General features: G+C 42.4%; 1 protein-coding gene across 2 annotated transcripts in view; it reads right to left on the bottom strand.

Annotated features, from left to right (window-relative positions):
• Positions 1 to 4,330: 4,330 nt before the first annotated feature.
• UBR2 (ubiquitin protein ligase E3 component n-recognin 2) overlaps positions 4,331 to 13,382 on the bottom strand; it is an 82,519-nt gene continuing 73,467 nt past the window's right edge. For both annotated transcript variants that reach the window (XM_075863259.1, XM_075863258.1), the window contains exons 42-47: positions 11,677 to 11,785; positions 10,876 to 10,932; positions 8,702 to 8,779; positions 8,058 to 8,228; positions 7,632 to 7,733; positions 4,331 to 6,365 (exon numbers count right to left, since the gene is read on the bottom strand). In XM_075863259.1, the coding sequence (XP_075719374.1) occupies positions 6,224 to 6,365; positions 7,632 to 7,733; positions 8,058 to 8,228; positions 8,702 to 8,779; positions 10,876 to 10,932; positions 11,677 to 11,785 (659 nt within the window). In that variant the 3' untranslated portion in view covers positions 4,331 to 6,223. The remainder of the gene's footprint in view (positions 6,366 to 7,631; positions 7,734 to 8,057; positions 8,229 to 8,701; positions 8,780 to 10,875; positions 10,933 to 11,676; positions 11,786 to 13,382) is intronic.

Raw genomic sequence — 13,382 nt, 5'->3', positions numbered from 1 at the left:
TATATTTTAACACATAGAAAGGACTCATTGGAGGGACCTGAGGCAAGAAGTGACATGTTGGTAGAACGTAAATCGATAGTTGGCTGATCTAGAACCGGTTTGTGTAAATTTAACCCTTCCCCCGATAATCTCAACCACAGTCGTTCAATGCGTTATGTAGAGGTGCTCACATATAAGCCGAAGCGACTATACAAGTCGGTTTGGGAGTGGAATTTGACCTTAGCCCACATGCTAAACAATGCTGAATACTGGTGGGTGCCGATCAGGGTCGATCACTCCTACCAGGGGCTTCTGGGTAAGGAGGATAAATCAAAGTTTCAATATAGTTGAAACATTTTTAAATGTCATTTTGTTTGTATATTTTATGATTCAGGAATATGACAAAATGACAAGCTTATTGAGTCAACTGTGTGCAACATTGTTTGAAACTGTCACCAATGGATTTTTATGAAATGTCAATATAACTTTAGTAAAAGACCCGTTTGACCAGACCAGATGTTTATACCTATGCAGGGGTTATACATTTATAGTGACCACAATAAAACGAGTACCGATGGCAAATAGAATTGACTGCAACTCAATGTAACCTGTGCTGTTTGTAATCACCGCCCCCTAGTGGTTGCTTGACTAACTACAGGACGCCAATGTGTCGTAACTACAGCGATTGTAGAATTTTATGTTTGGTTTGATCTTCAGCAGCAGCCAAAGTTTGGTAATTATGTTTTATTTACTTACTTGAGGCATTTTGGTTGCAGTTTTCTTGCTGCGACTGACATTTTTGCAAAAATGACCACAGGAAGTCCTCCATATTGGTTGTCTCATTTGAAGGATCTCCTCAGACACCTGCAACTAGTTGTCATTTTATCATCAATGTTCAGCCCAAAACAAAGTAACCGCTTTACCACGTGAGAAGATATCCCCAAATACAATAGTATGTACCTCTTACCGGAGTTGAATAGTGAATATTGGGGCATGCGGATGATTTGGAGGCATTCAAGGTCTCAGTGACAACACCGCACCTGATAGAACAGGAAATGATGTCATCAGAATCTCTCAGTAGTGCAGCCTCCGGCTTCAGGCCTTTAACGTGTAGTGATCATATATCAGTATAGAATTTTTCCTATGGTAGGATTCTTATTACGTCATTTGTGAAGAACAGGCCCTAAAGACAGCCTTTTCTCTACCCACCAAAACACACAGGAAAAAACTGCATTCAAAGCGTGACATGTAAACTCAGCCCAACACTACGGGCATTACTCAGAAGCGTGCTGTGCCCTGGGAAAAACCAGTCATGTCAGCAGGTAAGTCTTATGTGGATATGGGTTCACTACATTGCATGATGAGAACAGCCATATTGTGTATTTGTGGATAACCTATATCCTCTCGTCATCCATCCAGGTTGAAAAAGGGGAAATCCGTCCAAAAATGATCTAGAATAGATGGTCATCGATGAAAATCTCTGAATGGTGGCGAAGGGGTATGGGTGGTATAGTTTTGGATAAAATCTTTAAGGATAGGAACACACTGGGCATAAACACTGTGGATCTGCAGCATATCACAGTAGGAGCAGAGTAGACGAGGTTTGAACAAATCTCATCCACACACAGCGGAAAAAATACGCGGAAAAAAACGTGTATAAGTTGACCTGCGGTGTGGTTATTTAAGCCGCTGCATGTCAATTTAACATTAATAACAAAAACGTATACTTACCCCCGGCCGACGTCGTAGTGACGCAATCCGGTGTTATAAGCGCTGCCCGGACTCCTGGGATGACGTTTAATCCCATGCATCACAAGGACCAGTGTGTCATCCTAGGAGGCCGGACTCTCGTCAGAACAGGGGGCGCATCGCAATGACAAGGCCCAGGTAGTAAGTATAAACTTTTTGTTTCCTACAGTATTTCCGCAGCGGACATGCCGCCGGAAAAACTGCACTACAATTTGGCACGGTTTTTCGAGCGGCCTTTCCTGGCACTTCCAGGACTGAAACGTGTACTTTTACGCAGACAGCGTATCCGTCCTGTGTGTCCGTACCCTAAGGCCTTCTTCACACACAGAAATTTTTTAGCAATTTAAACTGCATCAAAAACGCTTCTAATAACGCCAGCGTCATTAAAATGTAACATGAGTTTTTACATAATTTTTTTTTTTTACTAGTGATTGTTCATCCTCATACATTCTGACCATTGGTACATATGACACAGCGCTGCCTGGTATCCAAAATGGCATTATGCCATAGTTGTACCATGCACCCTGCAGTTATACTAGTCTTGGCACTGACCCCGCTGACTTTAACCAAAGTGCCTACTCTGCACGAATTTGTTAAAGCGATGAGTAAGCGTTACCTGGCTCTTATTAGGACTAATATCATAATCACCTTTACATTCTGGTCCTACCTGCCCGTGATACAAGTATCCAGGTAATCCCCGGCTTAGCGCTGACATATCTGGGCTACTTCAACCCTGAGCCTGTGGACTCCTAGTCAGCAGAACATAGAGGTCGTCAGTAAGAGGACAACAAAAGCGGCAACAGCTAATTCATTTATTTTGGATAAGTCGTGTGTTGTTTTTTTTTTATACATATGTTACATTCAAATATTACAAGAATTTTTATGTATATTAAAGAATTAAAACTTTTCCAAATTGAATTCCATTCATACATATTTTTACATGAATATTTCTACATTAGACATAAATACATGCTGAAAGAGGAAAGTGAGTCTTCAAGAGTTAATGGGCTAAATAACGAAGAAAAGAAAAGTCCTTTAAAGGGATTTAAAGGGTTAATGCAGATTTGTGATCCCGGATGCAGCCACTTTGTGCCAGAACCGCTAATCATGAGTCCACGCTCTATCAAATTGTTAGCAAGACGCCAATAATCAGGTGTCTGTGGACTTTTGGGGGGGATCATATAAGGGTTCTCTCCAATAGTCCCCCCAAAAAAAAGGGTTGTATAAAATGTCAACACTATCTCAAGTGTATGGCATTTGCTGTATAAATACTCCACAAAACCCCCAATGACTTCAATGGGTGTATGACTTATTAACTCAAGCGCTGTGAACTATGGTTGCTGTGGCACTAGCTTATAGAAGGGGGTCCTGAGCTAGGGACCCTTATTATATTAGTTTAGCTTGCCTTAATAGGGTTTGTCTAAGGCTTTATTCACACGGCTGTGTCTGGTCCATGAGATACGGACCGTCTGTTGGTCACATTTCCTGGACCGAACACAGTTCAGGGAGCCGGGCACCTAGAATCATAGTTATGTACGACGCTAGGAGTCCCTGCCTCGCTGCGGGACAACTGTCCCGTACTGTAATCATGTTTTCAGTACGGGACAGTGTTCCCACAGGGAGGCAGTGACTCACAGCGTCATGGATGACTACGATGCTAGGAGTCCGGCTCCCTGAACGGTGTTCGGTCCGGGAAATGCGGCCAACAGACGGTCCATATCTCACCGACCGAACGCGGCCGTGTGAATAAGGCCTAAGGGAGACGATAAGTATTCTGGTAGATCAGCACCAATGCAATTCTGCTGCTGAAGGGATTGGACTTCTGCTTTTAGTCATATACCAGACCAGAGAAATTTCCAGACTATCGGGATCTTGCGATAGCGCCACAATGGAAGCATCCCCATAATTATTGGCGCGGTCACATAAATGGCTGCGTCCAGTAGATGCACTATTAAATGACATGGCTTTTCCAAACAGAACAGGTTCATCCCTCTACAAGTCACACCACTACAATTGATAAATGATTACAAATCCAAAACATTCACAGCTATATCACCAATGTGCCAAACGTCCTGGCAAGAAAGCAAGCGGAAGGAGGAGGGGGGTAAATGGAAGATTACCGAACGGATCAGAAGAAAAATATGGAGTCCCAGAGGATTAGATTTCTGTATGGTGAGTGACCCTTTTTAGGATGTCATGAATACAAGTTTTATAGTAAGACTACCTGGTAGTCAGTGATATAATGTGTGTTCCGGGGCAATTAGCTTAATTCAGAATTACTTTGAAAGATCTTCCTTATATGCAAAGGATGAGTGAAAGAATCACAGACATGGGCATGGACTAATAAAGACGACCCTAAAGAAAATGAGTATGTCACTATAGGTGCCTGCAAATTGGCCTAAAAAGTCAAACACCGTGCATCCATCAGAATACCGGAACAACACTTCATTAGGCATCGGTGCTGTTTTTGTTTAACGGCTTTTTCCTTTAGGTGGCGCTATTCAGATTGCCTAACCCTGTACAACACGGATGGCGCCACCTAGAGAAGCGAGCGGCACTGCAATTATAAAACTTACAGTACATTGCAGCTGGGACCAAGACCATCAATGCTCCAGAAAAATACAGAATAAACTATGGAGCAATGTCGTCTAATGTAGCATATTACAGACTTTATTTGCAGGTTATATTCTACTTGATCTTAATGGTTTTTCCAAAGCAGAACGTACATTTTATAGATGATTTAACCCTAGGTAACAGGGTAGAATCCTATTTAATGCCTGCAGTCAAGAAATGCACTATAAGACCTCATGCACAAAGCAGAAGCATGTCCGGGAGGCTGTACAGTGGCCCACGGCATCCCCTACAGCTTCGTACTACGTTGTGCTGGCTGTGTGGTGCTCCGTGCGGCACTGTACTTCAAAGATATTCTCTTCTAAAAGCATTGCATATGGCATCTGATGGAGCATGCCACCATTTATTTTTCAGTCTGATTCTGTATGAAATTGGAGGCATATGGAGGTACACTAGGGCCCTATAGAAGTCTATGGTTGCCCTATTACAGCTTTGTACAACTCAGAGGTTGTACAGAGTCCTAATACAGTCACATGCATGAGGCCTAAGAGTTATGAAGACTATGGGTTTTACCATAGACCTGCAGACTGACATGATTATATTCATATTATGTATCTGGACACAGACAGGGGAAAAAAAAATCAAATGCCGTCTGCATGTTAGACAGAGATGTCAATGTTATCACAAGTGTAGCTGAAATGTAAGCGCAGCTTGAGTGAGGGGACAAAGAAAAGTAGTGTAGGGTGTGTATGATGTATATGATATACGGTATATATGTATGATATGCTCCCTTTAGCTCTCCTGTGATGTAGTTCTGCTCACAATATGACAGAAAGTAAACGATCTGGTCATCTTAGGATGTGTCCTAAAATATCTGTGTATCACTATGGGAGAATATAGAGATGAAGAATTTTATTTCCACATTACCATATACCCCTATGTAAATAGGGACACATCTGTATAGGACATATTATAGGACAACCAGTTGTTTACATGTTGGCCTTGTGGGCGGAAGTGGCCTAATGTAAACTGCCCCTTTAAAACCAAGTTCCCTTTCTCTGGTGAACATCTTATTTGGACACTCGGTAGCATTTTGGAAGCAAAAGTTAAGTCATATTTGCGAGTTAGATCCTATTAAGCAATAAATGCATTTGATGGCTCTATATTATATTGCCTTAATGGCTGCTTTACTTCATTAAGCATTGCACGGGTATTCGGGTTTCAGCAAATATCGTTTATTCTTTGTATAAGGAATTTCTCATGGTTTTCAAGATCACTGCTTGCTGCAATTCAAAGGAAACCTTCATGGTTTGCGCCCATGGGATGAAAATCAGATTTTTATTCACTGGAAGTAAACAATCAAAGTTCTATTCAATGGCAGCAAGTAGAGATCTTGGAAACTGCGAGGAATTGATAAAGAAAAATTGTAGAACTTTTTATAATACAAAGACTAACATTTGCTGAAGCGGTAATAGCCCTAAAAGCAAAAAGACATGACCAAAAAAATGAGGGCTTTTAATGGGTATAATGCAGATTACAGCTACTTTAAAAGGACACGATCATAAAAACTGGTCACACCTTTATATGGTTCGCAAGTCTACACAATTCCTATGGTGATGTCCCTTTAAGAAACTTCTACAGATTTTATCACTTCTTATAACGGAAGGGTAAAATGAGAGAATTTGGAAATCTGACATAGATATGATGTTTATAGTATTGTAAGAAAATTCCGCTTTATTCCATAAACTAGACAATGAAATATAAATTAAAGATCTGACTGAAAAAAATAACAGTGGAGTTTTCTATTTTTGCTTTTTTTTTCCCCTTCTTTTTTAGAAAATGGAGCTGCTAAAAAACAAAGAAAAAAAAAGAAAAAAACAAATAAAAAAAGGACAGACAGAATAACAAAGACCATGTGCCTGCATTATAAATGCTGCCATTCGATGCCAGCGAGCGTTTGATTTGCTTCCTGTGCGTGTCCGATCTCCTCTGTGATATTGTGCTGCTGCCATAGCTTCTGGATCTTTTTGAAACGCTCTTTGCAGAGATGTAGAGGATTCCCACGTCTAAAGAGACAGAAATTTTAATGTTAGTACAAACTGTGCACAACCCATTTAAAAATAAAGACGGTCCAGCAATTGGCTTTAAACCGTGTATCCGGCTTCAGAAACCCCCAGATATCCGCTGTAATCCCCATGGGAGGTTGCGGCTGGCCACTACAGGGGATATGCAGTATTACATGACAGCCAATCAAACAAATGGCCTACCATGTAATATATGGACGTCCGGGCCTATCAGAGCGAGAGATGCTCTTTGTTAGCAGCATGGAGGAGAATATAAGAGGGCATATGGAAAGGGATTGTCCCCATGATGATACTATTTTAAATAAATCAATCAATAAATCAATTAATTAATTAATTATCAGTACGTTTTTGAGTCGTCCTCTTCTGCTATACTGTTTAAAATTCTATTCAGCTGTATCTTTACTATATCTGTATCAGGAAAAGCTGAGTTATAACTAATATGGCTGTCATTATAGTGTACAAGGGGCTGCCACTCAGCTTTCCAAGACTCGTAAAATGCTCATCTTCCTGCGAGTAGGTGAAATATCACTATGTATAGGCAGATTGGTCCGAGTGGCTGTGAAAGGCAGGGGAGTGCTCCCCTCATGAATACGGCAGACTCAAAACTAGGAGTACAATGTATTCTTCATTAGGCTCTATTGCCAAAAATCACAGTATGTTTTTGTGCCGTTTGGGCTAACAGTAGAGAAGGCCTGTCCCCATACTATGCTGACCTTAAATAGGGCACCATCATATAAAGACAGATCCACTATAAGTATACCTGTAATTTAAAAAAAATAAAAATATGTGGGGGTCCATGCACACAGCTGAAGGGGCAGAAGCACTCTGCTGAGCACTGTGCCCTCAGGCCTGAGGAAGACGATTGTTCATCGTTGAAACGCGTAGCCACTCACAATAAATTGAACCTATTATTAATACCTCCGGACTCCGTTCTCATCATTTTCACCACACAGCAGCGCCCCTGAAAAGATCCACCTTTTCTCCTGCACTTCTCTCTACCTAAGTGGTCCCATCTGGATACCGACTCGGATCTGGCAGCAGCACTGTGGTTATTACATGCCTTAAAACCTCCTTTTCCAGGTGAGCACATTTCTTGCTACTTTGCCTCACCTCTACCTACTGATCTGCACAAGGTGGCGCCGTCTTTTTGTTTTTTATGACATGTCAAACTTTTTTAAGAGGTCAGGCACACTCTAACATTTCCCCCGGCCCAGCTATAATTCTGCTCCTTAAAATACGTTGGCATACCGGAGTCCTTGATCAGTCTCTCCATAATCATCCAGGTAAGGAGGAGCATAGAAACAGCCCTTGGTTTTACCAGCCAAAAAGAGGACCTGACATTCTCTTACTCTGAAAAAGCACAAATATTGATATAATTAACAAAATAATTCCGTAATCAATGACTGACAATTAAACAAAAGTTAAAGTAATTAAACTGCATCCCCCTGATATTACCATTTAAAAAGCACTTCTACTTAAAGGGAAACTATCCATATCTTATCCACATCTGCTGTATCATAATCAATTTCGTAAAAAGTATTTTCAGACAATATTTTTCACCATAGAGCATTACTGACATTACTTACAGATGGGCATCAATAAAGTCTCGTAAAACCCCTTTTAATCTGATCTAGCTTTTAAAGATGGTGCAAGAGATGATGGAGCACTACTGACCTGAGGAAGATCCCCATCCCTGAGCCGCAAGTGTAAGTGTGCGCAGTGCAGGCTCCCACGTCATCTCCATCCAGATCAGTCTGGCAGCAGTAACTCTGAGAGCAAAGCATGGCACCACAAACCAGACATAGTGTGGGGGCTCTGCTCTTATCTCCCCCTGATTTTGGACATCTAAGTCAAATATAATAAAAAAGGAAAATTACAAATCTCTTTTTAATAATTTCAAACATTAAAGAGGTTACCTGGAAATTTGATACTGATGTCAATAACAATATCAGATCATTGGGGGTCCGAATCGCTGCACCACCACCGATTGGCTGAATAAAAGGGCTGTGGTGCTCTGGTCAGTGCCGCTCACTCTTCATTGTTTACTTGGCACAGCACCATAAAATTTGTAGAGGCTGTGCCTGGTACTGCAATACCAAGTGCAGCCACTACTAAATGTACACCACAGTGCCAAGTAAACAATGAACGGGACTAAAGGGCCTTTTCCGTCAGCTGATCATGAGGGTGCCGGGAGTAAGACCCCACCGATCTGATAGTTATGACCTATCCTAAGAATAGGCCATCAATACCAAGGTCCCGGAAAACCCCTTTAACTGCAAACAAAATTCTACGCATGATATTCTGATTTTTGTACTTACGAAAAATTTGATGCTTGATTGATCAGACTACTGTAATCTTCTGGCAAATCTATTAGTTTGTTGGATTCTCGTGGGTAACTTTGAAGGAGAAATAACAGAATTATTTTTTTCACTAAAGCAACCTATAAAGGAGGACCTTCCACTTTCCTGTGAAGTATAGTGAAGAGGACCTGTCAGCTCTCCTGTGTGGTGTAGTAAAGAGGATCCGTCAGTTCTCCTGTGTGGTGTAGTATAGAGGAGCTGTCGGCTCTCCTGTGTGATGTAGTATAGAGGAGCTGTCAGCTCTCCTGTGTGGTGTAGTATAGAGGAGCTGTCAACTCTCCTGTGTGGTGTAGTATAGAGGATCTGTCAGCTATCCTGTGTGGTGTAGTATAGAGGAGCTGTCAGCTATCCTGTGTGGTGTAGTATAGAGGATCTGTCAACTCTCATGTGTGGTGTAGTATAGAGGAGCTGTCAGCTCTCCTGTGTGGTGTAGTATAGATGATCTGTCAGCTCTCCTGTGTGGTGTAGTATAGAGGAGCTGTCAGCTCTCCTGTGTGGTGTAGTATAGAGGATCTGTCAGCTCTCCTGTGTGGTGTAGTATAGAGGAGCGGTCAGCTCTCCTGTGTGGTGTAGTATAGTGGAGCGGTCAGCTCTCGTGTGGTGTAGTATAGAGGAGCTGTCAGCTCTCCTGTGTGGTGTAGTATAGAGGAGCTGTCGGCTCTCCTGTGTGGTGTAGTATATAGGAGCTGTCAGCTCTCCTGTGTGGTGTAGTATAGAGGATCTGTCAGTTCTCATGTGTGGTGTAGTATAGGGGATCTGTCAGCTCTCCTGTGTGGTGTAGTATAGAGGATCTGTCAGCTCTCCTGTGTAGTGTAGTATAGAGGATATGTCAGCTCTCCTGTGTGGTGTAGTATAGAGGAGCTGTCCGCTCTCCTGTGTGGTGTAGTATAGAGTAGCTGTCCGCTCTCCTGTGTGGTGTAGTATAGAGGATCTGTCAGCTCTCCTGTGTGGTGTAGTATAGAGGAGCTGTCCGCTCTCCTGTGTGGTGTAGTATAGAGTAGCTGTCCGCTCTCCTGTGTGGTGTAGTATAGAGTAGCTGTCCGCTCTCCTGTGTGGTGTAGTATAGAGGAGCTGTCCGCTCTCCTGTGTGGTGTAGTATAGAGGAGCTGTCAGCTCTCCTGTGTGGTGTAGTATAGAGGATCTGTCAGCTCTCCTGTGTGGTGTAGTATAGAGGATCTGTCAGCTCTCCTGTGTGGTGTAGTATAGAGGAGCTGTCAGCTCTCCTGTGTGGTGTAGTATAGAGGAGCTGTCAGCTCTCCTGTGTGGTGTAGTATAGAGGAGCTGTCAGCTCTCCTGTGTGGTGTAGTATAGAGGAGCTGTCAGCTCTCCTGTGTGGTGTAGTATAAAGGAGCTGTCAGTTCTCCTGTGTGGTGTAGTATAGAGGATCTGTCAGTTCTCCTGTGTAGTATAGTAAACAGGACGTGTCAGCTCTCCTGTGTAGTATAGTAAAGAGGACCGGTCAGCTCTTATGTGTAGCATGACGTGTCAGCTCTCCTGACTGGTCAGTTTTAGTAATTTCTGGTATTTAGCATAAAACAATAAGTGTGGATCACCTTTTCTTAATACTCTTCATTGAGTCATTCCTCTGTTATTCTTCCTGGAAATGTCTTAATAAATTGTTAACCTTGTCAATAGGGTGTGTCCCTACACAGTCTGACACGGTCAGCACTAACTGGACAATATCAATTGGTGTAGGGACATGCTCCTTCAACAGAGGTTGTTGTTAATTTATTCATACATTTCCAGCTGAAATGACAGAGAAACAGCACAATGCAAAGTTTTAAGAAAAGATGCCCATGAATTGGGGCAAACTGCTAAACAGATGCAATAGCAACCACTAGATTATCACTATTAAATCATCTAATGGATGCCCTAAATCAAAGATATCATTCTCCGGCAGGTCATTTTATAGTGCAGCGTAGTACAGAAACAAGACTCTTCTGAACAAAATGAGTTTAGTAGATCATTCAATTATAAATTTATTTTTATAATATGCCCGACTGTTCCATCGGGTGAACGGATTTTATGACTATTTGCCGAATGCCATATGTAGATCAGTTGACTTTTAACAAGTTGTAGGCCAAAGAAAGAAGCTTTACAAACCATGATAAATACTGTTGAAGAAAGTTTACCTGATAGCAGTTCGTTCAACATCCAAAAAACTTCTCACCTCCTTGTGTTTACACCAACTTACAAAATAAAATAAGAAGAAGGTACAGATTTAACTAAACACATCTGCAATAAATTCGGAACACATAATACAAAAATCTGTTAATATTTCAGAGCCTAGACTATTTTTTTTACAGCTCAGCATCCTGTACCTGGGCTGACATCTGCTAAAGGAATGCTGGGTAGTCACTACTTTTATACACATCATTGCAGGCGATGCAGAAGTAGTCACTATAAGGGTATGTCCACACATGGCATATTTGTTGCAGAAGTTTTTGCAATGGAAAACTTGATTCCATACATGTGAATGGGGTTGTATTTGCAGCTTTTGTACAGATTTCGGCAAGACCCATCCAGATGAATGGGACGGTCGCAGAAATTTCTGTAACAAATCTGATGGTTTTGTAAAATAGAAAAACTATTTTGAATGTTGCTTTTGCACTTTGATTATTATATTGTATGTGATTGAACATATTCCTTTTACTGTACATTTGATGTATCTATGTATACCATTTCATCCCGTTTGCAACATCTTAAATAAAACTAATTAAAAAAAATCTGCCACGTGCGAATGCACCCTAAAACTGACATGATAATGAATACAAGAGTAAAAAAGAGAGGTGAGGCTGCAGGGGAGACCAGAGAGGCGAGGACAAACAGGAGCATTCTAGGCATATAGTAAACAATGTAAATTTCCGGACTTATCACCTTATGGGAGTCTAGATTAAGGAGAATTCAAGCTTTTTGGATAGTTTGGCAATTACCTATTGATGAGTGTATCCGTCACTTGGGGATTTTGCTGAAATATGCTGATGAGGTTGCTGGGCAATGAGAGGAAACTGCAAAGCTGTTCGATCTGGCTCATTCCACTCACTAAAAAAGTGTAAAAATAAATATGGTTGGCAGCAATTTGTCTCTGGTTGTCACAGCACCGTGTATAGAGGATTTTAGAAAAACGTTATTTTTTGTACTCACCGTGAAATCCTTTTCTCGTTGCATTTATTGGGGGAGTGACAGCCCCATGAGTATAGGTCCTGGTCACTAGGAGACTGACACTAGGTAGGAAAAAGAGCGTTGGCTTCGTCCCTGGCAGGCCATACCTTTCCCACAGACACTTGTACAAAATCAGCAGGAGTAAAGCAAACAGAACATCCATGGTCCCGGGAGAACAACAAAACAACCAGTACCAACAAGTGCCGGGATTAGGAAAAAGAAAAGAGGGCAGGATCTGTGTCCCCAGATGAATTCAATGAGAAAAGAAGGAAGGTAGACTTACAGGATAATGACACCAGTTCTGAAACCAGTCTGATAGAAGGATATGCCACAAGGAAGGAAACCTTCCAAGAACAAAAATCGAGCAAGACATTCCCTAATGGCTCAATAAGGGACGGCGTGAGCCGCCACCTGCAAGTAGGTCTTTACTTGGGAACGGAGGAGAGAGAGAGAACAGGGACCTGGTCTTTAAGAGAATCAAGGCCAAGGCACTCATCAAGACTGGACTGCAGAAAAGACAGATTCCTAGGGGTGGAACACACCAAGGGATGGAAACTGTGTTGCTCACACCAATTGAAATAGGCCTTTCACGTACGATGGTACACCTTGGCAGGCTTGGCCAGGAAGATGTCCCTCAATTCCAAACGATTGATCTGGAGCAGCTCCTCATCAATTAAGCTTGTGCCCTGAACTGTGAGAAGAGCGAACAAAGCCCCCCGGCTAGAGAGGCTGGCTCCTGTTTGGACGACCAGCCACTCAAGGGGTATAAAGAATGTCCAGGGAATGATGTCCATTTGTCCAGGGAATCCTGGGATTTGCCCCAGCTTTCAAGGAATTCTCTCTAGAGGGGCATCGTGTGAAAATGGGCAAAGGGAATGGCCTTGAAGGTGGACACCATCTTGCCCAGCACCCGCAAGCTGAAGAGAATGGAGACTGGAGCATCCTGCTGAAGAAGAGCTACCATGGCCTGGATGGCACTGATGTGGTCTGCTGGGAGGAGAACACTGGCCATCCTGGTGTCAAAAATCCTACCCACGAACTCCTTCCCCTGGGCTGGCACCAGAGAAGACTTCTACGGTGATCCTGAAACTGGAAAGACTTTTCTCTCTGGAGGAGGCCTTCACCAAAAGGTTGTCCAGGTAAATGATAACAGTAATTCCCCTGGCACCGAGAAGTGACAGGATAGTCGCCAGGACCTTAATGAAGACCCTGGGAGCAGTAGTGAGCCCGAGGGCAACAAACTGGAGATGTTAAGTACCGACAGTGAAGAGAAGGAAACACTTGGGCATGTGGAGGTAGACATCAGGGATGTAGATAACAGAAAGATAATTGCCATCTTGAACCTTCAATTGCGTAGTTGACAGAAAAAACCGACCTGGGGGAAGAGTCAGCAACTATCATTGTATCCTGTTGACACCACCTCTCCAACCTAAGCATCGTCCACTTGAGCCACCCATATCGCCTGATAGGAAAGACG

The sequence above is a fragment of the Rhinoderma darwinii genome, chromosome 4 (assembly GCF_050947455.1).
Source record: "Rhinoderma darwinii isolate aRhiDar2 chromosome 4, aRhiDar2.hap1, whole genome shotgun sequence".
NCBI lineage: Eukaryota > Metazoa > Chordata > Amphibia > Anura > Rhinodermatidae > Rhinoderma > Rhinoderma darwinii.
The sequence above is the reverse complement of the archived record's forward strand: the minus strand, read 5'-3'. Positions and strand labels throughout refer to the sequence as shown.